Here is a 24,788-nt window from a genome sequence, read left to right on the forward strand (position 1 = left end):
AAGAACAGGCGAGAAGCCTGTCTCCCGGATTGGGAACTACTCACCTACAGGGCTTCCAGCTTGCCAGGATTCAGCTTCAGTTTATCAGCCCTTATCCAGCCCATCATTACATCTATGAACTAATCCAGTACTTATACAGTCCCACTGCTTCAGATGTCACAGGAAGATAGAGCTGTGTGTCATTTCATTTCATTTATTACATTTCTATACCACCCCATAGCTAAAGCTCTCTGGGTGGTTCACAAAGATTAAAAACCGTTAAAAATACATTATACAAAGTGCAAAACCATTTACATAAAAACTTATAAAGTTTTTTTATAAAGAGATGGCGTACACACAGAGATAACATATCTAAAAACAATTTTTGTATACTGATGGCACTTTGCTCCAAATCCCCTAATGACTGGTCCCATGGCTTCATACCGATGAAATAACATTGGGGACAAGATGATACCCTGCAGAACTCCACAGCTCAATTGCCAAGGGGATGAGGAATAGCTGACCCTGCAGATAAGACTGGAACCACTGTAACACAGTGCCTCCAATGGAGCCAATCCAGGAGGATGCCATGCTCTACAGTATCAAAAGCTGATGAAAGATGGAGCAGAATTAACAGGATCACACTGCCCCTGTTTTTCACCCAATAAAGGTCATCCATCAGGGTAGCCAAGGCTGATTTTGGCCCCATAACTAGGTCACAACCCAAATGGGAATGGATCTAGATAATCAGTATCCTCCAAGAGTGCCTGCAGTTGCTCAGTCACAACTCTCAAGTACCTTCTCTAAAAAGAAATGGTACTGAATAGTAGTTGTCAAATATTATTGTATCCAGAGTGGGTTTCTTTAGGAGTGGTCACACTACTTCCTCCTTAAGGACAGAAGGAACCACCCCTTCAAGTAAGGATGCATTTACCACTGCTCGGACCCATGCCCACTTGGCTAGCATATATTAGCCAGGAAGGGCAAGGATCGAGAGGGCACATGGTTGGAAGCACTGCTGCCAGCACCTTGTCCGCATGATCAAGCTGCAGAAGCTGAAAATGATCCCATAAAATGGCAGATGGTGGTATCAGACACCTCAATTCAAGCTGTGCGAACAACAGTGTCATGTTTGCTGTGGAGACAAGCGATTTTGTCCTCAAAGGGCAATGCAAAAAGGTCACAGCGGGTCCTTGAAGGGTCCAGGGCTCCATTCCCTGGAGAGAGTGTTAATAACCTGTGAACCACCTGAAACAGTTCCGCTGGACGGCTACTCAAAGGTGCAATGGAGGCACACAATAGGCATGATTATGTGCTTTAGAGCGTGCTTGGATGTATTCACTTCAAGTCTTACACCGTTTGCACTCTAGCCGATGTCCAGCCTGTTTCATTGTCTGCAGCTCCTAGTATACCACAGAGCAGAGTGGGCTCTACAGCACCAGAAAAGGCACTCAGGTGCAATCAAGTTGATAGCCCTCCACATCTCACTGAGATATTCATGTAAGAAGCATGTTATCTTCTTAACACCTACATTTGCTGTCTGTACAAAGGATTTGGGATTAAAAACCTCAACATCTTGATAGCTAATTCTGGAATACGAGATAATATGTGCTGGGATTAATCATGGGGATTAATTTATGATGCCATATATTAAAACGGGCTAAGTGAAATTACATATTTCACATTTGATTTGTAGCCACTCCCTGGGAGGGGTCAGGTTCTATGTTTAAAATAGCAAACGTATGCTGAGTGATCTGTATTTATGCATGTTATGTTTTTAATAGTTATACACCTTTACATGAAGACAAGCTTCTGCTCAGTGATCACAAGCTCATAGCGTTCCATTGGTGGCAGTAAAACTAGCTATGGCATCAACTCAGGGTCATATTTTTATAAACAATAATTAGAAGAAAACCAAAAGCTAAACAGAATGTATGGAACAGTCAGGATGATATCATAGTAGCAGCACATTAACAAATTCAGCCTATTCATGTTCACTTGGATGTCCAGATGGGCTGACTTCCATGTAAGTCCGTATAAGTCTAGAGTCTCAAAATGATCTTCTGTTCTGGTTGTTGGTTCTGATCCATCTCTTGTCAAATGCAATTAGTGGCCCTAGTCACACCACTATCTGCATCAAAAGATATATCTGACTGGTTCAATAGGGCTTGAACAAAGCATCATGGTGCATATGTGTGTCCTCTGTGTGTGCAGAAGCCTGCCTCATATGTAGATCTCCTTTGCTGGATTATGTGGAGATTTAGTAGATTTCCATAAAAGCCCCCTTCATTGTTACTGGGATGTGGGGCCATGCTGCTGTCCTTTCCCTGAGGTCATGCTGCTTCCCCACTCTTGATCTCCATGCATTAGGCGTGGATATCTGGAGGGTGAAAACCTTCATGTGGGTTCCAGCTCCCAGGAAATCCTATTCACTTAAGAGATCTGTGTGTGTGTGTGTGTGTGCGTGTGTAGGTATCCAAGGCTAATGGGCATTTCAGAACTGAGGGTATAAGCTATTACATTAGGAATGCAGTTTCCAAAAAAGATATTTGCCATTATTCTTCCACATGAAAAATAAGGTGCACAGTTCTTTTCTTGGAGTCTCTAATCAGTTTTTACACTGTTACGTACATTCAGGAATATGTTAGCACCTGCATGCCATTTGCTCAGAACTTAATGATTAACTCTACCTTGCAAAATGAAGGAATATTTTCCTATGAGAACAACCACTATGCTGCCTTTTGTTATGAAATAAAACCTGCAGTTAAGACTTTATGAAGATGCAGATGGTTTTGACTTAAATCTGACCTTTCTCAAACCGTAGTTACGAATTAATTTCACAGGATGATACTATTGTGATTGCTTTAACACCACAAATGTCATGGTAGACCATCAGATACTTGTGTGATGTTCAGGAGCCATGAGAAAGAGATTAAAACTGTATTTACAACCTTTAAATCTACTCTGACCTTTATAGAGTGCAGTTTACTCTCTAGAGAAATATGTTGGTTGCTTTTATAACAGCAATTTAAAAATTTCAAACAAAACATTTTTTCATGTTTTATCAAAACCGGTTCTACAAAATTTGTAGCAGTTGTTTTGTTCTCTTTCTTCAAACAAAACCCTAATGAAAGGCATCTTGAAATACAGGATTTCGAGGTTCACTGAAATGTGAGCATTGTGGCTTTAACATGTCTACTAGGGGAACTGCTAGGCAGAGCACAATCCTATGAATGTTTAGACAGAAAAAAGTCCTAGAACTCCCAGTATCCACCAGCCAGCCCCATACTGGCTGGGGCATGTTGGGAGTTGCAGGACTTTTTTCTGTCTAAACATGCATAGGATTGTGTCCTAAAAGATTCAGGGCCCAGGCCCATAGGACACAAATCTGTATAAATCTACATATGCTAATTCATATCTATATATGCAAATTTAGAAATAATTACTAGTTTTTAATTAAATTTCACAGGAGGCAAGGCCAGCCAATTTATTTCTCAGCCAAATCATCTCAAATAAAATAAATTCTTCAATTAATTTGCACCCTAACTCAGATCATCCCAAACCAATGGAAAGTTTTTTCTAAGCTTAATTGCCAAGCAGAGGAACATTTTTTTTGGAGGGGGGTGTTGCAGCATATGGCTAGGGGAGAGTTAACTCTTCCCTCCGCAGCTGCAATCCCCCTTAAAAATTGTCTCCTGCATAATAATTAATATACAGAAAAAAGTTCTATTGGCACCAATGAATGCTCAGGGCTCTGTAAAATAGTCTAGCAACGTCCCTGATGACTACCATACTTATTTTAGATTGCACATTCCAAGGACATTATGGAAAGCATAGAGAATCACAGAGAATAATTTCTGGATGTCAGGGCCGCCCCTCCCCAAAAGCAGAGTGAAGCGGTCACCTCAGGAAGCAGATGCTAGAAGATGGCAGCAAGGTTTTGGAGGAGACAGCTGTGGGTCATGTGTCCCCTACGCTAGCCTTCAGGTGTGGTGGAGGATGTCATCCCATTGCCAATGCTGAAGCAAGATTCAACTACCTTTTCAATCAGCTTTTGTATATGGAATTGGGGTGGGGGGGATCTTGTTCTTTACTTCAGGCAGAAAAATGTCTTGGGCCGGTCCCGCTGGATGTACATGGAAATATTGCAGAACCTCCCCTACTGGGATCTCACTTCTCCTGGCCATCTATCTTTGTTCCATACAGACTTCAAACACTCGCTCTTTGTGAAAAGCCATCCTGTTCCTTTTAATTTTCCAAGCAGTTTGGGTAGTCCCAAAACTTTTGGATAAATGTCAATTTTTAAAAACTTTGGTGCTTTCTCTAAGTTGTATCTAAATAACATTAATATTTTAGTGTTAATTATGCAAGAGCTGAAAACTCTGTTGTGAAAGTGTCGTCTGTGGAAACTGTAACTGATATATTTCTTAGGTGGGAAGGATTAAGTAATGAGCGGGCTCTCATTGCAGATAAGGTTACCACCATTGTATATGTTTGCCATATATTCTCTAACATTGTCCCCAACAGCAAGTGACAAATCTCCATTAATTTTTCATATTACATGGTGGTAGAAAGTTAATGTGTTAAGTACCCTTCCATTAAAATTGCGGTCAACAGCACTCTACAAAACAGTACTCTAAAACACGTCTTGTAGAATTAGGGGTAGAATGTTTGGTTTTCAGTGTACAAAAGCACTCGTGGCTGCAGCAGTTTTATGTGTAGTGATTCCACAGTGTATTCACAACACAATCTTATGCATATCTACTCAGAGGTTAATCCCACTGAGTTCAATGGGACTTACTCCTGGGTAAGTGTGTAAGAGCAGCCTAAATTACTAATTGTGTGCTTTCAGAAGCATGGCATCTATAGGTGAGCTAAACACCAATTAGTATAAGACTGCTTGACAGCTTAATGGTGAGAATGTTCCAACTGCTATTTAATATTCTAAAAATGAAGCACTTTTCTTCATTTGTCTTTATTCATATGTAAATGTAATATATTAATCAATTTTAAAGCTCATATTATTTACTAATATTTCTTTCAGAGGGCAATATAACTACTGGGGATCTATATAGTCTCCCTTTGGTTTCTGAGATCTCACCAGGTCTTGTTCATTAATTTTTAAGCATAAGTCGGCCTTCCCTAACCTGGTGACCTCCAGATGTTTTGGACTGCAACTCCCATAATTCCCAGCCAGCATAGCCAAAACTTGCCTAGAAAAAGAGCAGATTTTCAGCATACTTTGCTCAGTAAGAAATGTCTTTCCTCGAGTGCTGCAATGGTAGATACACAGAAAGCATACCCTAGCCTCCCCTGATGTGATGCTATCCTGGCTGTGGTATTATGGGAGTTGTAGTTCACCACACCTGGAGGGTGACAGCTTGTGGACAGCTGGGATACCCCCATGCACCTTCCTGGCTGTTGACCATATGTTAGTTAGTTAATTAATTAATTAATATCTATACCATCCAACAGCTGAAGCTCTCTGTACAGTTCACAAAAATTAAAACCACAGAACACAGCATAAAACAATATAGAATATGAAAGCTTAAAACCACAATATAACAGTAAACCAGAATAAAACCAAGCAGCAATGCAGAGGTTTAAAATACAGATTTAAAACACCAGAGCTAAAAGACTAGGAAACTAAAATACTGGGAGAATAAAAAGGTCTTCACCTGCCGCCAGAACGAGTACAACGTAGGTGCCAGGCGAACCTCTGTAGGGAGCTCATTCCACAGCCGGGATGCTACAGCAGAAAAGGCCCTGTTCCTGGTAGCCACCCACCTCACTTCCTTTGGTGGGGACCCCTGAGGATGATCTTAGGGGCAGGCACATATGGGGGGAAGCAATCCTTCAGATAACCTGGCCCCAAGCTGTTTAGGGCTTTGAATGTTAATGGAATTTGAACTGGGCCTGGAAATGGACTGGCAGCCAGTGCAGCTGGAAAAGTACTGGCGTAATGTGATCTTGTTGGCCAGTCCCTGTTAATAAACTTGCTGCCCTATTTTGGACTACCTGAAGTTTCCGGGCCATTTTCAAAGGCAGCCCCACCTATAATATTCTAAGATTACCATGTCCTTTCAATTAAGCATCAGTGAAAGTGTTGGGTATAACATGCCATCTTCACCTGGGTCATATCATTAGTCTGATCTCCATTTTCCTTAGTTCACTACAGACCTTGTGTACTAGAAATGTAAAAGTGGAGATGATAATCATTGAACAAAGGCACTGCAGGTGCAAAGCATGTTATATAATGCTGTATAGTTTTATAACATGTTTATGTAGTGCTATAGTGAAAGCAAGTATCTTCCATTGGCAGTGGTCCAATTTAAAAGTGACATTGGGTATGCAATATTATATACGTGAATCCTTAATCATGTGGTGTTTCACTTGCTCGGTGTCTAATTTAAACGGGATTCACTTATCTGAGTCCATTGCAGGCATTACTCAAGTCTAAGAGGTATAGGCGACCCTGTTCCCTTGACACTGCTGCTTCCGGCCCCTTGATATCCACACATTCAGTGTGTTGTCTGGAAAACAATGCTTACATGTGAGCAGATGACTATGTGTGGATGTTCTATGCAAATGGGAACCCATCACATGGAGCACCTGCATGTGCTCAGCTACGTGCATATAGGTACAATGTTCAGGCGAACATGCAGATTCGGGGCAGGGAGCAGGGAGCGCAGCAGTAGCACAGTCTTATTGCTCCTGTTGCACACCTATCTTGCACATGTGAGTCAAGTCTCTAAAGGACCAAGTGTGCAGGAGGTGCATATCAAGGATTGCTGGGCCAGGCACATACCATGTGAGTGTGCTAATAATAAGAGCAGCTAATAATATTAGTTTTCACGTACCATAATATTGGAGGAATTATAATTTTTTTAAATGGAAAAGAGATCTTGACTTCCAAGATAGTAATAATGCAATATGAAGGCCAAGAATAGACATTCATCTCAAATTTAAATATTTAGCATTTTCACAAGTCTGTGACTACAAGGGAATGTATTACGTTTAGATGGAACTTAGATCTTTGACTTGAAGCTGATATTTGCATAGTGTGACAAATATCAAACTGACATTATGCTGTCTCATTTGATGACTTCCAAATGTCAGAGTGCAGGAACTTATGCGCAAGGACCTCAGTGTCTTTAGATAGTGTCAGTTTAAAAGACATTTACATTGACTTATTTTTTAAAAACTAAATGGATTATACAAACCCTAGTAAAGAAAGGAAATGGAGGGGATTAGAATGCAAACAGAGGAAAAGTTACTCATGAAAGAATAAGGCAAGTTTTGGCTAATTTTTAAAGAAGCCACACTGCCAGGAGCAGTCATTACTTAGCTGCACTTTTGACAGCCTCCCTCCTCCTGTTTTTAGTATCTGATCCTACTCATGGCCAGGTCAGCTTCTGAATATTTCCTTCAAACAGGCCACATGAAATTATGAAAGGGTTGCATTTGGGCTTAATATTTTTAAATGGGGTTTTGTGAACCTGTTGTTGTTTTTATTCATGTTATCTTTATGCAGATGTAGAAGGAACCCGTGGCATTGCGAAGACATCTGCACAGCCATGGCACACTTCTGGTGGGGATGTGACTGAATTTGCCTCCAAAACAATGGTGGCCAGCAACGTGTTGTTCATTTATTCAGATGTATATCCTACCCTACCCTAATGGCAAGCTAGAGCAGTTGTGAATTGTAAATGTGGGCATGTGTCCTTTAAATCGGTCCACAATAAAGATAGACCATATGACTGGAACAAGGTAGAGAGGAAAGCAGGGCTGGCTCTGCGTTTGTGTAGGCCTCAGGCAAAGGATCATCTGGTGGGCCCAGCTGGCAGCAGTAGAAGTGCTCCAAACAGCACTGGCCAGCTGTGTCTTGATACCCCTCCAGTTTTCTGCAGAATGTCCCAAAATGATCATAGGTCAAGGGCGGTGTGAGAAATTAAAGGTAACTAAATCCAGCTGCTTAGCACTGCTTGGAGTGCTGGTTCAGAAAATTATTTGAAGGGAAGCCTAGGCCTGGTATCCAGAAATTTACATCAGCCTTATAGAAAAGAAAGTTTTTTAAAAAGTGTGTATGTGACCTGGGGAAGAAATAGGTAATAACAAACAGAACATGAAAATGTTAATAGTGATGACTTAGGCCCCCTTACGGATGCAACAGAAGCCCCCTGTTCAGTGTTAGCTTGAATAGGGTACATGAATGCTAGTAAAAGGGATTGGGCCAGGCACATCAGCCCTGACCCTAATGCCCCTGTTTTCTCCGTGCTGAGTGACAAGATCCGCAGGAGGCTTCTACTCAAGTTCGTTTAAATGAGAGTAGAGCCCTTTGTGCAATTGGGAAATCTGATAAAGCAGGGTTCTTGGTTGCACGAAATGTTCTACTCACTTATAAGTGAATGTGAGAAGCCCTCTTCTGCTTCAGGGGAAGGAGGGGCAGGGTTGGTATGTTCATCCCTGCCCCTCTTACTTGTGTTCGTGTACTCAAATACAAGCCTAACACCAGAATTAGGGGGGAATTAATAAGCAGAGTTCTGAAGTAACATAATGGCTGTATTAATTCAGACTCTAGGTGGGGGAATTGCACTTAAAAAAACCATTTTATTCGTAAGACATACACACAAAAACCCCTCTCTATACAATTGGGAAGTGGGCTAGGCAAGGTTCCTTCTACCTGCTGTGCTAAGGTGTGTTTGTTTTTGTTTCATCTTGGTTTGCAGGGTTTTGTTTCATCTTGGTTTGCTGAGTTTTCTATAGCGTATGGCATTCAAAAATGGCATTCGCCACCTCTAGCATGAAGTGGTGCAGGTTGCATATGTGAACCTGGCCAAAGAAAGAAAATACTACCATACACATAGAATGATTTGTTCCTCAGACATTTGTTGTTTTAAAATGCTGCCTCTGACTTAAATAGGGGGCAAAATGCACATTGATTTGGAGGACATGGGGCCAAGTTACACTACTATTTTATCTTGGTACTGTAAACGCTGGCTCACTCGTGCAGCACATGACACACTTCCCAACCAGTTGTCCTGACACTGTATCTCCCTCAATATCCTTCTTTGCAACATTTCCCCTCACCTTCTTGTTTGACCTCAGGCAGGGAGAAAAGATTTGCGGGTAGGAAATCAATGAGTTATCTTCCCTTTCTATGATTGCAGTGGTTGGCTGGCCATTAGAACTTTTCTGGCATGCCCATTTCTCAAGGCGCACCTGCACAGCTGTGAAGGACTACACAGTCATTATTTAAAACCTATATTCCTGCACAGTGGTGCAGGTGTGCATGAACTTAAGAGGCTTTAAAAAATCAACCTGAAATGACAGCATGAACCCCCCCCCCCATTTCTCCTGCAATTGCAGCAGTATACTGCGGCTTGAGGCATGTGCTAATGATAAAGCACACAAGACCTTTCAAACTCCTCCCACCTCTCCCACAATTACAATACTGTGCACTGGTAGGTGGCACTTGATCTGTTATGAATACAGCAGATACTGCGCTGTATTTGTTAATGCTTTTTTTGAGGGGGGGGATACCAGGACAGCTGTGCCTCAGAAATGAAAGGGGCTCCAGTGTAGATCTACCATGGATGCCGTTCAAAATGACCGAAAGGGAATAATTGGTTAAGAACATAAGAACAATGCTAGATCAAACCAACAGCCTCTCTAGTCCAGCACTCTGTTCAGCAGTGGCCAACCATATGCCTTTGGGAAGCCCACAAGCAGGGCATGAGCACAATAGCACCTCCCGCTCATGTTCTCCAGCAACTGGCACTGGTATACTCTCTCCGATATTGGAGGTAATATATAGCCATTATGGCCAGGGGTGTCTCTACATGAGTGATATGTTGCATGCTCATGACTGGCCACTCACCAGTCCTCAAAGCCATATCCTCCAAGAATTTGTCTAATCCCCTTTTAATGCCATTCAAGTTGGTGGCCTTCACTACATCATGCTGTAGCGAATGCCACAGTTTAATTATGTGCTGTGTGAAGAAGTGCTCCCTGTGCAGTCCCACACAGGGGTTCTGCACATGCACAAAGACCTCCAGTTGGGAAATGACTGACGCTAGGCTAAAGGTTTAGGGGTGCACCATCTCCATGCCCAAGGGTGCGTGGTTTCTGCCTTCCCATTCAGTTGTCTTTTGACTGCCTCAGCAAGAGCACCTCGTGGAATTTTGCAGTCCCCCTAGAGCTAACCCAGCTGGATATTTCTCCGCCCCAGCCCGACATTTCTTCTTTTTGTTTCCAGTCTTTTATTCATTCTTTCGCACACTTTCTGCGTACGAGCTGGCTTGTCCGATCAGGAAAAATAACCAGCTGCCGAAGTTGGTGCTTTTAAAAGGGGTATCATCCCCATACTGGGCGCAGCACAACAGCGCACGAGGCCACATTTCTGCGCTGCTTTCGCCCTGACAGTCTTGCCATACACAGGGAAAGCGAGTTCTTGCTCTTCCCCTGCCAGGCCTTGCCTGGAAAGGCAGGATCTTTAACACTGCCCTGCCAGCATCACTCGTGATGAAAAGGCTTGGGCCCAGCATGTCTTTCGGGCTCCTTCTCCCATATGACCGTCCATACGCCTTAAAAAAAGGTAAAGGTGTCTCCAACCAGTCGTGCCTGACTCTAGGGTGCGGTGCTCATCCCCGTTTCTAAGCCGAAGAGCCAGCGCTGTCCGAAGACGCTTCCGTGGTCATGTGGCCAGCATGACCGAACACCCAGGTGCACGCAACGCTGTCACCTTTCCCGCCGAGGCGGCACCTATTCATCTACTTGCAATTTCTTGCTTTCGAACTGCTAGGTTGGCAGGAGCTGGGACTGAAGACGGGAGCTCACTCTGTCACGCGGTACTCGGGTCTCAAACTGCTGACCTACCGACCTTAAGTTCAGCGACTTAACCACTAAGCCACCGCGGCCCATACGCCTTAGGGAGCTCCAGAACAGCATCTGATTCGCGCCCATCCAGGAGCTTCGAAGCCCAGTAAAACCCAGCGGAACGCACAGCAACCCACTTTTCGCCATTTGCTGGCTTTCACTCTCGTCCCCGCGGCGCACGCACGGTCACCGCGCGCGATGCGCCGCGCCGGCTATGCGCGCAGTTTCCTGCACGGCGCGGGAGCTGGGCTCGTCACGCGGGAACGAGCCCTCCGCGAAAGCCTCTGCAACGACCGAACACCGCGGCGGCAGAAGCGGCGCCTCGTCCGCGGCCGAAGGCGGAGGAGCGCCCCCCTGCGCGCACGGTCCCGCTTTTCAATCCCGCCGCGGCTTTCCATTGCGGGCGGAAGGGGAAGCGGGGCCGCGGCGGCCTCTTGCTCGGGCGGCGGGGCCGGAGTCGCTTCTGCGCCATGTCGGAGCTGGCGCTGGAGGAGCTCTCTGCGCTTGCCGCTATTTACTGCGGGAAGGATGAGTGCGAAGTGCTGGCAGTGTCAGGTGACTGCTTTGCAATCGGAGCGACCGCTGGGTTATTGTTTCATTACCCGGAGTTCCGCGGAGGAGGCCTTCCTAACAGTGACGGATGTCAACAGAGCGCAGCACGCCTGCTTTCCTGTAATGGGAAAAGGCCCAACGGAAAAGCAGGGGAGCCCATCAAGTCTTTCGGGGGCTAGGAGAGAGATACTGGGTGGCTGCCGGGGCGGCGGCGGGGGAGGGGGGCATGTGTGATTCGCCCAAGGCCGCATAAGCTGCAAGCTGTAGCTGGATCCGGATTGGAACCCATGAGAGTAGAGTTACTTTGGACGAGCTTTCCGCGTTGAGTTATTCCTTTGTTTTTCCCTTAGAAAGCACGGTGCTTTTTTTTGGTCACAGGAATGCTGAAGCTGTTTGCGACATGTGAAAGCAGGAGGCGCTTGAACCTCCTGTCAGCGGGGTACCTGGTGACTTGGAGATGGTGGTGCTTCACTTTTTACCCTCCTGCCCCACACTAGGACTTGTATAGCACTTATAAAGGGAAGAGCATGGTTAAACGTGTGCAGGGTGTAACTGTCTCCCCGCTGAGAAAAAACCCCGCACACAGCTGTTTTGTAGATACCCATGGATAGCAGGAATTACTTCCATCTGAGAAAGGCATGAGCATGACTTCCAGGTAAAGTTAAATCGAGTACCTCTCACTTAGAAATCCAGCTGCAATGCGTGGCATAAGTTCTTGAATTCATGTATTTTTAGGGGAACAAATATACAGCCATTGCCAAAAAACCGAAACCAGAAATACGTCCAGCCTTCCCCAACCTGGTGCCCTTCAGATGTGTTGGGCTACAACTCCCCTTATCCCCAGGTAGGAGGACCATCGACCATGCTGGCTGGAGATGATAGGACATGTAGTCTATCACACCTGGAGGGCACCGGGTTGGGAAGACTGCCAGAAAACACTTGCATCAAGGTGTTTACAGTTAAAAGTTCAAACTCCCCCCAACTGATCTTCTAAAGTGAAAAGAACATCCCCCCCAAAAAACTTGGATATAGGTAATGATCTAATTTGAGCCAGGGCCCATAACAAGTGTGGAGGGCACCAGGCTGGGGAAAGCTGGAGTAGAGGCTTGTGGAGAAGTGTGGAAAAGTACCAGAAAGTGTATAGTGTTAGGAACTAAGGTCTCTCTCAAGACCAGAGTGTGATAATAGCGGTGCAAAGCATGGTGAACTAATGAAGGCCAAGCGAGAATTGCATAGAGAGTGTAGAGGGAGTTGTTTTGTGTGTAGAAATGATAACAAATTGTTTTTAGGTCAAGATGTACCCTACACTGGAAAATTCCAGTTTAGTGATTGCTTAAGAATATGTGCGTTTGTTTTACTGATAAGCTTGTCTACAACAAATGGCTAGTGTAGACTGAATTACTTCCTTTGCTTATGCTGTTGCTGTGTCGTTTTAATCTCTGAGCATGTGCAGATGTACTTCTGCAATGTAAAGAAAAGTATATAACCTCATGGAATGTGGCAATGAGGTGTCTTCTCTTGCCCAGGCTTGAGGCCACCACACAGCTCTGTCGTTTTGGGAATAAACCAGACCTTGAGAAATTGGAGAGTCGTGTCTTTAAATTCTTCCACACATGCTAATATTGGAACAGGATACAGAAAGCATAGGCTGCAGGTACCCCCCCCCCCAAAACTAGAAAGGTCACTCCAAGACCCTCAGCATCTGCCATCGCGGGAAAAAAAAACAAAAGGAAGAATGCCCATTGCAAAGCTTCACTTCCCAGTGTTTTTCTACTTCCAGGGATGTTCTAGGAATGGGCTTTCTATGTCAGGAACCATAGAGCCCTCTTATAGAATCATAGAGTTGGAAGAATCCTTGGATATCATCTAGTCCAACCCTCTGCTCAATGCAGCCTCTGCATTGCAAGGTGCAGCTACAGCATCCCTGTATGATGGCCATCCAGTCTCTGCTTAAATACTTCCAGCAAAGGGGAACCCACCACCTCCCGAGGCAGTCTGTTCCACTGCTGAACAGCTGTCACGGTTAGGACGTTTCTCCTAATGTTTAGCTGAAATCTGCTTTCCCTGCATTTCTACCTGTTGGTTCTAAACCTGGCCTTGGGAGCGACAGAGAACAAGTCTGCTCTTAGAGCATCTCTTTTAAAACCATAGCTGAGTCCTAAAAATGTAAAGTATTAACCTCTGATTCTCATATGTCTGGAAACAGATAAAACATTTTCCAGGTGTGAGGAAGGCTTGGGTGTTAGTGTGACATCCAAATGGGTTTGGGAACCATGGGGGTGCTGAGCGGGAGAGGAGGCTGATGTATGACACATAGGAAGTGTCGTACAGGCAGATTCGTTCTCCCTGCCCCGGAATGCCCCCAGCCCCGCCCCTTTTCAGCCACTCCATGCTCCTCTTCCAAGCGTGGAGGATGAGGCTCCTCCACGCTGCCTCCAAGGCAGTGTGGATATTTGGGGAGGTCAGTTTTCTGGGAACCGACCTTGGAGCATGAGCTCCGAGGTCTGTTCCCGGAAAACAGCATATCCTATGGCCGTCTAGCGGCCACAGGATTGCTCCCTTAAATGCTAAAATACTGGGAGAATAAGAAGGTCCTGACCTGGCGCCAGAAGGAGAACAGCATAGGCACCTGGCGAAGCTCTCTAGGGAGCTCATTCCACAGCCGAGGGGCCACAGCAGAAAAGGCCTTCCTCCTGGTTGCCACCCACCTCACTGCCTTTGGTGGGAAGAGAAGGACCTTGAGGATGATCTTAGCTATTCTGCTTTTCCTTCCCTAACGGATTTTATATGGTAAGAAAAAAGATGGGAAGAGTGTCAACACAACACGGGAGGGCTACAAATGGAAGATGACATTGTCCAGACCCCCTGTAAAATTCCAGGAATGAGTCAGGCTGATTGTACAGTAAACGGCACTGGCTGATGCCCACCTTAAAAACAAAACATATACCCACAAGCCTGCCCATATATGACTTTATGGATACTTTCTTGTACACAAGTGATCGTCCAGGAGTTGTTGGGTAGTTGTGCTAGTCTAGAGTGGCTTTGCCTTTTATCAAGAAAGTAACCAACCTGCTTGTTTCGAGGATACCTCTCCCCAACCCATCCTGTTTTTGCTTCCCTTCTCTCTCTGTAGCTTGTTCCTTTTATGTCAAGCAGGGGGAAATCCCAGTTTCCTACTGGATGTGTTTTCTTTCCGGCTCTTTTCTGTATCCCTAGCATGGGGATAAACAATGTAAGTTTTACTTATTTGTTTTTCTTCCTCATAGCTGAAATGTGTGTAAACATGCAAAATGTTCCCATTTAGCTCCCTCTCCTCTTGTCAGCATTGCCCTCATACCCGGCCTATCTGTCAACACCTGCTGGCAAGCTGAACCAAACATTCTCCGTTGTTGCCAGTAGCCTCTGAAGACCCCAAGGCTGCTCTGCAAGAGTTTACTGTCGGACTGCTAAACATCACTAATGCCCATTAAATATGCATCTGCTACACAGCAGAAACACTTTTAGCATCTCCAGATTGCCATGTTATAAATGTGCTTTTCTGTCAAAGCTTGGTTTATTTAGTACACTGGTTTTCAGACTTGTATTCAAGAAAACAGTGGCTTTTTCTGAAGCCTATCCTGGGTTCCTCATGGCAGTCTGACCAGTAAGGGCAGACATATTTCCCTGAAAAAGCAGCTTGCCCATTCACTTCCAGGGTGCAGTCGCAGGAGAGTGTTTGGTATATTCTAAGGCAGGAGTGGGAAGATGGTACATCTGGATCTACAGGTAGACCTCTGGGTGATTTGCTGTAGATTGGCAAGGATATCTGACTCCCAGCTATTTAGCAAGAGCAGCAACAAATTACTTCTCCCACCTACCATAAATTATACTGCTGGAATGAAAGGTTGGATTTTTGTGTGTGGAAGGACTGAGAGATCCATTCAGTTTGGGTACTCAACTCAAGACATATTCCTGAGCTCAGAATTCTTTAATTCTAAGGGAGCAATCCTATGGGGATAGGTGGCCGCCTCCAAACTCGGAGGCGACCACCTGTCCAATGCAGGGCAGGTGGAGCGCGGAGGGGAACCTTTCCTCTGTGCTCCGGCCACCCTGCATTTGTGGCTAGATGGCCGATTTCGGCTGTCTAACTGTGGGACTTCAAACCGGTGCAGGCGGGAGGCTAGATGACACATAGGAAGCATCATACCAGCACTTCCGCGCTCCCTGCCCCCAGGAAACCCCCTTTTGCCCCGCTCTGCACTGCTGTTCCGAACGTGGAGCCCGGGGCAAACTGCCTCGTATGAGGTGGGCATGAACTGCACCGCCTATGAGGCGGCAAGGGAGGAGGCGAGGAGGAGGTGTTGAACAATCCTATGGCCATCTAGTCACTGTCTAGCAGCCATAGGATTGTGCCCTACGTGTATGTCTTTTGCACCAGGCGCCAGTTGTTGGATCTTGAAGTTCTGCTTCAAAATCCAGATAGATCCTGCAAGCTTGAAGTCTGCTCTCCCCTTTTTCTAGGGCACATTCTCTGTTTCCATGGGGCAACAACTAGATGCAGCTGTATTCGTCAGTGCCTTTCGTGCACAGAGGAGTGCCCCACACTTTATCTCTTTAAAAACTGTTAATTCTACCCTTCATCAAATCAGATTCCAGGCAGTATATGTAAATAATATGTTATTTTAAACCGAATACAATAACAGTAAGTACTAACACCAGACAACTGTAATAAAAGACAGCACATAAACATTATGAGGCAGACTGAGGGATTATACAAATTAAATAAACCTGGTTCTGAAAGGATTGTAAAGTAGTTGCCAGGTGTGCCTCTTTAGGGAGACCATTCTAAAGCTGAGGTGCCACCACTGAGAAAGCACTCCAGAAAGTTTGGTGTACCTTGGAAGGGGAGAATTTGACAGAGTAGAAGTGCTGTAGGGCTGTTGTTTAAAAAAAAGTGGTTTGAAATGCTAAAAGGAGGAGGGAGTTCTGTGGGAAAGTTACTGTTGATATAGAATCATAGAATAGTAGGGTTGGAAGGGGCCTACAATGCCATCGAGTCCAACCCCCTGCTCAATGCAGGAATCCAAGTCAGAGCATCCAGCAGAATCCAAGTCAGATATGCCAATTACATTGGTGTATAGACAATTCTGGAAGATGAATGGGGTACATTCTTGTCGGAGTGAATATTGGTTTTGGTATCTGTTGGTGGTAATACCTGCACTGCCAGTACGGATAAAGCCAAGATATTGGCGGATGTATTTCAAAGGGTCAGTAATAAAGAGAACCGGACAGAAGGTTTTAGATAATTTTGAGCTAGTTTCTTCTTTGCATGGTGCTTTGTTAGAAGATTGGAGTTCGGGAGATAAAAGATGCTTTTAATGTATATTTTACTATGTGGGAGTTGGAGAAAGCTTTGGGTTGCTAAGGATACTTCTCCTGGTGAGGATGGAGTGAGTTATGCAGTGTTAAAGCAATTGCCTAATGAGTGCTTATGTTTACTACTAGATCTATACAATCTTATATGAGGTCAGGTGTTTTGCCTGAATCCTGGAAACGCGCTGTTTTTATCCCCACAGGAAAATCTGGGAAACTTTTATCCGCTCCTTCTTCCTATAGGCCAATTGAATTACCAACTTGCATTTGTAAACTTATGGAATGTATGTTGAATGACTAGTTATTCTTTTGGAGAGGCATCAGCTTTTTGTGGCTGTGCAAAGTGGATTTCGTAGAGGATGGGGTACTCTTGATCACAGTTTGCGTTGGAGGCTGGTCTTCGGAAGAGTTTTTCTTTGAACAACTATTTAGTTGCTGTGTTCTTCGATACTGAGAAGGCATATAGCATGGTGTGGAAGGGATTGTTATATGATGTAGAATGGTAGAGAGGAAGGTAAATGAGACCTTGTGTAAACTAGAAACATGGGGTGTGTCCTGAGGTTTTTGTTTCTCATTGGCTAAAACGGTAGGAATGGTTTTTACTTGATGCTGGTTCTCTGGGAATATTGTTTTATTTCTTTATGAAAAGCAGATTCAGTTGGTTTGAAATGTCAAGTTCTTGGGTATATTTTTTGATGCTATGTTAACATGGAAGCAGCGTATTCAATATGTCCTTAACAGGTATAAGCTTAGGTTGAATTTGCTTAGGAGCATTTCAAGTTGTACTTGGAGGGCAGATAGAAGTACTTTGTTGATGTACTATCATGTATATGTTGGGTGTTGTCATACCTTGACACCTTCAGACTATGGTTGTCATGGTATGCCTCTGGTTTTAACTTGTTATGCAGAAGATAGATGCTATACAGACTAAAGCCCTATGTGGAGCCTTTGTCACTATTCCTTGCAATGCCTTGCAGTGTGTAGTTGGTGAATGGCCCCAAGATCTGTGTCAATTGTTTCTTGACATCTCACTTTGGGATTAGGTTGAGGAATGTAGGGGAACCCTCTTTATGATACCTGCTGGGAATTTAGTGATCAACAGAGATGTGTTGTTGGCGGGTCCCTCATGGGCTACCTTTCATCTTGGTTGGATGCCCATTTGTTGCAAAACAGGCTTCCTGTTAGGCATTCTGTAGATCTTTTGTTTTCCTTGTTGGGGCTGCCTGCAGTTGCGGATGTGAGTTGTGCAATGAAGCCTTGTATAGGCAGTGTTTACCTAAAAAATGCAGTTCTGGAATATTTGTCTTTACATTGAGCCAGTCACTATAAGATCTATACAGATGGGTCTAAAAGTGTTCAAGATGGGAGGATGGCTGCTGCATTCTGTGTCCCTGAATTTGAGGTGTGGAAAAAATGTTGTATATTTGAATGGATTTCTATAAGGACAGCTGAATTAACAGCTATTATGCTGGCAGTAGAATGGGTTAGGGACGTTAGACTGGAGCGGGCAGTAATTATTTGGTTCTTTATCAGGTTTATTATCCCAACACAGGGATATAGGGAGTACATCTCCTTTAGTAAATGAGATATGGCTTCTAAACTTCAAAATGTATCATTTGGGGCTTTGGGTTGGGTTTGTCTGGGTCCCTGCTCATGTGGGTATTAGTGGTAATGAAATGGCAGATCAAGCAGCCAAAGAAGCATTAGGGCATGATGCAACTGATATCAGACTTTCTTTGTCCTCATCCAGGACTGGCTCTACCATTAGGCAGAGTGAAGCAGATGTTGGGAGGTGGCAGCAAGATGCTGGAGGAGAGAGCTGTGGGCCACGCAGCCTGCCCTGCGCCCCCTAAGCTAGCCTGCTGCCTTCAGGTGTGGTGGAAGATGCTGTCCCATTGCCAGCGTTGAAGAAAGATCCAGCTGCCAGTCCATTTAGCTGTTGTATGTGGAATGGGAGGGGATGTCAAACAGGACTGGCAAAAACGCTGGGAGAATGGGCTTGTTGGGAGGATAATTTTTTCTTTCTTTCCAGCTTTGGATGACTTTTTAACCAATATGGTCAGACTCCGCAGGTTGCTACAATTCAGATCTTGAGCGGACATTGTACTTTACGTAGCAGTCTGTATGTTTTGAGAAGATCTGATTCTGCTCTTTGTGAGGTCTGTAGAGTAGATGAAACTATAGATCATTTTCTCTGGGATTGTCTTATACATAGTGTAGAGCGAGGTTTTCTTTTTACTGAGCTACAGAGCTGGGGTTTGCAGGCTTTTCTTTGGAGTCTGTTCTCCAACTAGAGAATCTTAGGCCATTTCTGCACGAGGCATTTATCATGCGTTTGTGATTGGCCACTCACAGAAGCTTGCCGGCCCTTTATACGACGTTGTAAACCTCCAGGACATCTCCCAAGGGTTTTCCCAGTTATCCCGCCTTAAAAAAGACTGGACATAAACTGGAATATAAAGAGAACCCGCCATTTCTGCAGTGTGTAGTTCTGGTGTACCGTGATAATTCCGCCACTAGATGGCGCGGTTCCATTGAAAACTATAGAAAGCCCTGGCAAGGCTGCTGAGAAAGGGCGTTTTCAATTCCACATCATGTTCGTCATCTAAAGGAGCCAGTCCTAATCATGCCACAGAAACCGAAGCAAAACGCTCTGGTAGGGCTGCGAGATTTTCCCTTAGTGCAGAGACACCCGTAGAAGGTCCTCAAAACTTTATCGAGGTTTGTTAAAGTTACTGGAATTTATGCTCGCTTGTAGGAATTAGTTGTGGGTTTTTCCAGTTTCCAGTAGGTGGTGATCATGAGGCCTCTTTTGGCTTTGATCTGCCATTAAATCCCAAAAGTAGAAGAGAAATCTCTCCCATTGTGATTACATAGTATAATTCTAATAAGGAAAATGCTTGGAGTAGGGTTCCAGTGGAAGATATAAGAAATGGGCAAGCCAGTATGGGAAGAGGTATTCAGGTATTTGGATCCCAAGCTATTGAGGGCTTTAAGGATAAATACCTATACCTTGAATGGAACCTGGGAACAAATAGGTAACAAGTGCATTTCTTTTATTGTTTATTTATTCAGTTTATTAATCGCCCTATAAGAAATTATTTTCAGGGTGACTTACATAAGTACAGATAAAGCCCAAATAAAAATCCAATAGAATCCACATAACTAAGATCAATAGCAAAAATAGCCCCCCCAACTGTTTAAAACCAGCAGTTTTTCACAGATAAAGCCACTTTAAGATATAAATGTGACAGGTTTTAAAGCCTGCAAGAAGAAAAAAAGGTATTTGCCTGGTGCCACAAGGACATTTGGGTAGACACCAGCCAGACCCCTCTGGGAAGGGCATTCCATAACAAGGAAATTACCCCTGGGAAGGCTTGCTTACAAAAAGCCACTCACTGCACTCAGGGCATAATTTGGAATATTGGGGTGATGTGAGCAAAGCTGCCCCAGTTGAACTTCTGGCAGATGAATTTTGCAGTAATGGAAGCTTCTAGTTGTCATCAAGGGCATCCCCATGTGTTACACATTACAGTAATCCAACCAGTGGAGGCTGGTGGCTCCAATTCTGGTGGGGCTCTTAATCCATTTTTGGGTTTCTATCAGAACCATCCAGAACTCTAAAGGATCTAGCCAAGGTGCTGAACCCTGTCCTGGAAATAGGCTCAGTACCTTGGATAGCTCCTTTAGAGTTCTGGCTGGTTCTGAATGAAACCAGACTGGATTCACAGCCCCACCGAAACTGGAGCCACCAGCCTCCACTGAATCCAAAGGGGAGGTTAACAGAGCATGGATCTCTATGGCTGGACTATCCATGTCCAGAAATGGCCACAGCTGATGAACCAGCTGTTGTACTCCTGCTTGTGTGCTTCTCAAAGGCATCTGGTTGGCCGCTGTGGGAACAGAATTGTGGCCTTTGGTCTGATCCAGCACAGCAATCCCTGTGTTTATACAACTCGACCAGGTAGCGCTCGGGATGCTTTCATAGAAACTGCTGTCTAAGTGATGTCAGCGTTAGAGTGAATAGGAGTGATTTTATCCTCAAAGTGCTTAGTGAATTTATCACAGCAGGCCTCCGAATGCATCCCTTCCAGGGTTAGTTGTAATTAACCTTTTACCAAAGCTCTGGTGGACGGCTACTGGAGGATGCAGTGGAGGCAGGGAAGTAACATACAGGTCCCTGAGGAGAAAAGTCCATGTAGGAAAAGGTTCCCCTGAAGGCAGACAACTTGAAAACCACTGGTGTGTAACTTATTATGACATATGCTTCAGCGTTATACATTTACACAACAGTTATCCGAAGTAACTAATTTTATTCTCTTTGCATTTGTATTAGCAGTAGCAAATTCAGTTGGGCTCCTTTTTTCTGACAGTTTTTAAAAGTCCTACATCTTTACCATTGGCACTTTTTGACACTGAGCAGATTCTAATAGGTGTCAATTCCCTGTCACAGGTTTTTTTTTTTTTAATACCTTCTCCAGATGTAGGCAGCAAATTTTGATGGGCAAATAAGTGACACTAGTCAGAATTTGCTTGACTTGCTAAAAGGAATCTCAGGAAATCCAAGATGCATGTTCTGTTGTCTAAGAATAAGTTCTGTCTCAGTTTAACCCCCCCTCCCCACTTTTCTCTTTGCTGTTGGGTAGGTTTATTCATGTTTATTATGGTGATATAACCCTTAACTTCTTCCCACACTGGATTTGTCTACATTGATGCAAACAATAACCTCAGTTTAACGAACACAGTTTGGCTGCAGTCCTCTTGCACTTACCTGGGAGTAGATCCCATTGAACTCAATGGGGCTTAGTGCTGAGTAGATATGTATAGGATTGCCCTGTTAGGGTGTAACTAACTGCGATGCTAATGCCATGATTAGCAATCAGATCATTGTTTTGTTTTCAAAATTAAGGACCAGGCTTGTCTGGATGGGATTGTCATTGGCACTGCAGCGCCTAGGAAGAGGAGGTTAAACCTTTTTTGCCCAGCTGCAATCTCAGTAGAAATTGCTGCCCCCACACAGCAGTTAGCATTAGCAACACCCCGCCCTGTTGGCGTCAGTTTGGTTTTCTCCCCTAATGCTAATTGCTGTGCAAGTGGGGGCGGGTGGGTGATGTTTACAGAGATGGTGGCTGGGGAGGGAAGGCTTACAGCTCCTCTCCCCATAATTTTGAAAAAGAAATGATGTGATTGCTAGCCCTGTTCTTCTCCTGTTCACAGTGGAAGGTAAAGTGAGGCAGGGACAGGAGTATGCGCTCTTTTCCCAGCATAGAACGCGAAAATGGGCTCTCCCACACTGGAGGCATTCAAGATGAAGCTGGACAGCCATCTTTTAGGGTTGCTCTGACTTAAGATTCTTGCATTGAGCAGGGGTTTGGACTCGATGGCCTTATAGGCCCCTTCTAACCCTACTATTCTGTGATTCTATGAAACTAAGAACTCTGGGACTTCACTAAGCGGGATGTTCCTAGGGAGAAAACGGCACATTATGTACTCATGTTCATAAAATGTGTGAACAGGTTAGGGCAGACTTTCCTGATCTTATTCCCTCCAAATGTGTTGGTCTACAACTGCATAATTCCCAGTTCCAGTCCAACACATCTGGAGGTCACCTTGTTGGGGAAGACTGGGGGAGAGCCTGCTGTACAGTATGGAGCTGGAGATACACACACTTGGCTTCCATGTTGACTTGGCTTCCCCCTGTTATGTGATGTGCTCTTGCACATGTTCTAACGAGAGTCGCACACCCGCTTATAAGGAATCTTTAAACATTGGCGGTAGAGCGTCTATAGTTAAGAAGGTGATTCCCACCCAAAGAGATCCACGCTCAGACACGGTTGGAGAGGATAATGCCAGAATGGCACATTTATTGAGGTTTACAGAGATTTAAATACACAAGCTAGTTTTGGGGGGATTAGCTGAGCAAATGGATTTAACACTTAAAGACCAATAGGGGATGCTCCAGTCTTCACCAAGTTATGCTTTGGTGGGGAAATTAGCGGCATTCTTGGTGAAGCTGAGCTCCAGGCCTAAAAGTAGTTTTCAAGACTGTCTTCCTGAAGTTTGAGGCCTACACACACACACACACACACACACACACACACACACACACGGGAAAGCAGGGGTGGAGGCTACAATTTGTACTAAGAACCTCCAAAAGCAATATACCTTTCCTTGGCTTTAAGCCCTTTCCTGCAGACAGGAACTAGTGCGTGTTTGCAATTCTTCCTATGTTCATAGGAACACCTTCCTATTCAGGTGAAGAGGAAGGAAAGCAGAGACCTTCTGGGGAGGCAAAGCACCCACTGTTGGCACCTTGCTCTGGCAAGCAAGGAGCTTAGCGATTTCACTGATTTCAGCATGGAGCCATCCTCTGGGAAGAGAGACTCTGAGTGATTTCAGCTGCAGTGTGGCACCATATCCCTGGAGGGATGAGGCACCTAGTGGTTTCAGCAGCATGGCCCCTACCTCTGGGAAGAGGGGACTCTGGACTGCGCCAACCTGAGGCTTCTTATACAGTTCAGAGAAAGGCGGTGACATCACAACTCTGATAAGCCAGACACTGCTCATAGGCGCTGGAAATGGTGGTGCTCGCTATCAGAGAAAGTCTGAATTGACCTTCCATCCCATATAACAAAAGATGGTGCTTGGGGATGATGGCTGTACTTGCCAGAAACAAAAGTCCTACTTACTATCTCTTACTCTTTTAACAAAAGATAAGTTTGCATGTTAATGACTGTCTTAAAGACAGGTGTCAAGGCTGGAGTTCAACAATGGGAGCATATTGCACATAGTTGAGTAGGTAACTCACCAGATACCACTCTTTCTATCCAGCACATTCATGTTTTGCTGAATTTTTACTCCCACCTTTGCCTTTGGGGAATGCATTTTAAGCAGTCCATTAGAAAATGAATTGCTTGATCTAGTCTTGCAAGTTGCTCTCAACCCCATTCTTGTGCTTTCCCCCCACCTTTGCTGACGCTGGGGATGAGGACGCCTGGATTTTTGGCTGTGTCTCAAAATGGAGTCAGTACTGCTCACTAAAAGGGGGCTACTTCATAACACCTTACTCCATTTTACACTGCAGTTGAAGACATCCGGGCGGCACCAGGGTGAGGAAGGCTGGTGAAGGGTTAAATAGCCCACAAACGAAATACTTGGGGTTGCCACATTTTTTTCTGGCAAGGCTTCTATGCGTTTAACAACAGTTACGGGTTTCTTCCCCATTGTGATGTAATGGATCAAACTAGAGGTCTGTTTAGTCCGGCATTTTGTCTTCCATAGTGGACAGCCAGATGACTCCAGAAATTCAAAAGCTCACAAGCCTTCAAGAGCTTTGGCTATTGGGCGGTATAGAAATGACATGAAATGAATGAATAAATAAAATTTTACCACTATTTGATTATCAAAGGTACACATCTTCTATCCATTGTGGTTGATCTTTGGGCTACTAGCTAGCCAGAGCTAATAGCCATAGGCAGATCTATCCTCCATGAATTTGTCTAATACTTTAATAATGTAAGCAAAACCATGCTGGATCAGACCAAGGGTCCATTTAGGCCCGCATTCTGTTCACACAGTGGTCAGCCAGTTGTTGACCAGAAACCCACAAGCAAGACACGAGTGCAACAGCACCCTTCTGCCCATGTTCCCCAGCAACTGGTGTACACAGGTCCACCTCCTCTGGTACTGGAGGCAGCACATAGCCATCAGGACTAGTAGCCATTGATAGCCTTCTTCTCCATGAATTTGCCTAACCCCCTTTTAAAGCCATCCAAATTGGTGGCCATCACTATGTCTTGAGGTAGCGAATTCCATAATTTAACTATGCACTGTGTGAAGAAGTCCTTCCTTTTATCTGCCCTGAATCTCCCACCAATCAGCTTCATAGGATGACCCTGGGTGCTAGTATTATGAGAGAAAGTGGCTTTAAAAAGCCATCTATGCTAGTGGCCATAGTTAGACAACAAGCTCCATAAGCTAATTATGAGTAGTGTGAAAAAAGTATTTCCTCATTGTTCGGTAGCTGT

General features: G+C 44.6%; 1 protein-coding gene across 8 annotated transcripts in view; it reads left to right on the plus strand.

Moving 5' to 3' along the window:
• The first annotated feature begins 11,256 nt into the window (after positions 1-11,256).
• RWDD3 (RWD domain containing 3) overlaps positions 11,257-24,788 on the plus strand; it is a 36,546-nt gene continuing 23,014 nt past the window's right edge. For 3 of the 8 annotated variants that reach the window (XM_084851852.1, XM_084851851.1, XM_084851847.1), the window contains exon 1: positions 11,257-11,412. In XM_084851852.1, coding sequence (XP_084707978.1) covers positions 11,328-11,412 — 85 coding nt within the window. In that variant the 5' untranslated portion in view covers positions 11,257-11,327. Of the gene's footprint in view, positions 12,065-14,542; positions 14,642-17,056; positions 18,634-24,788 lie in introns of those variants that run through there. The other 5 variants (XM_084851850.1, XM_084851854.1, XM_084851853.1 and 2 more) reach the window with 4 other exon arrangements.

This window comes from Heloderma suspectum, chromosome 4 (assembly GCF_057233095.1).
Source record: "Heloderma suspectum isolate Gila_16-S chromosome 4, 16-S_ref, whole genome shotgun sequence".
Classification (NCBI taxonomy): domain Eukaryota; kingdom Metazoa; phylum Chordata; class Lepidosauria; order Squamata; family Helodermatidae; genus Heloderma; species Heloderma suspectum.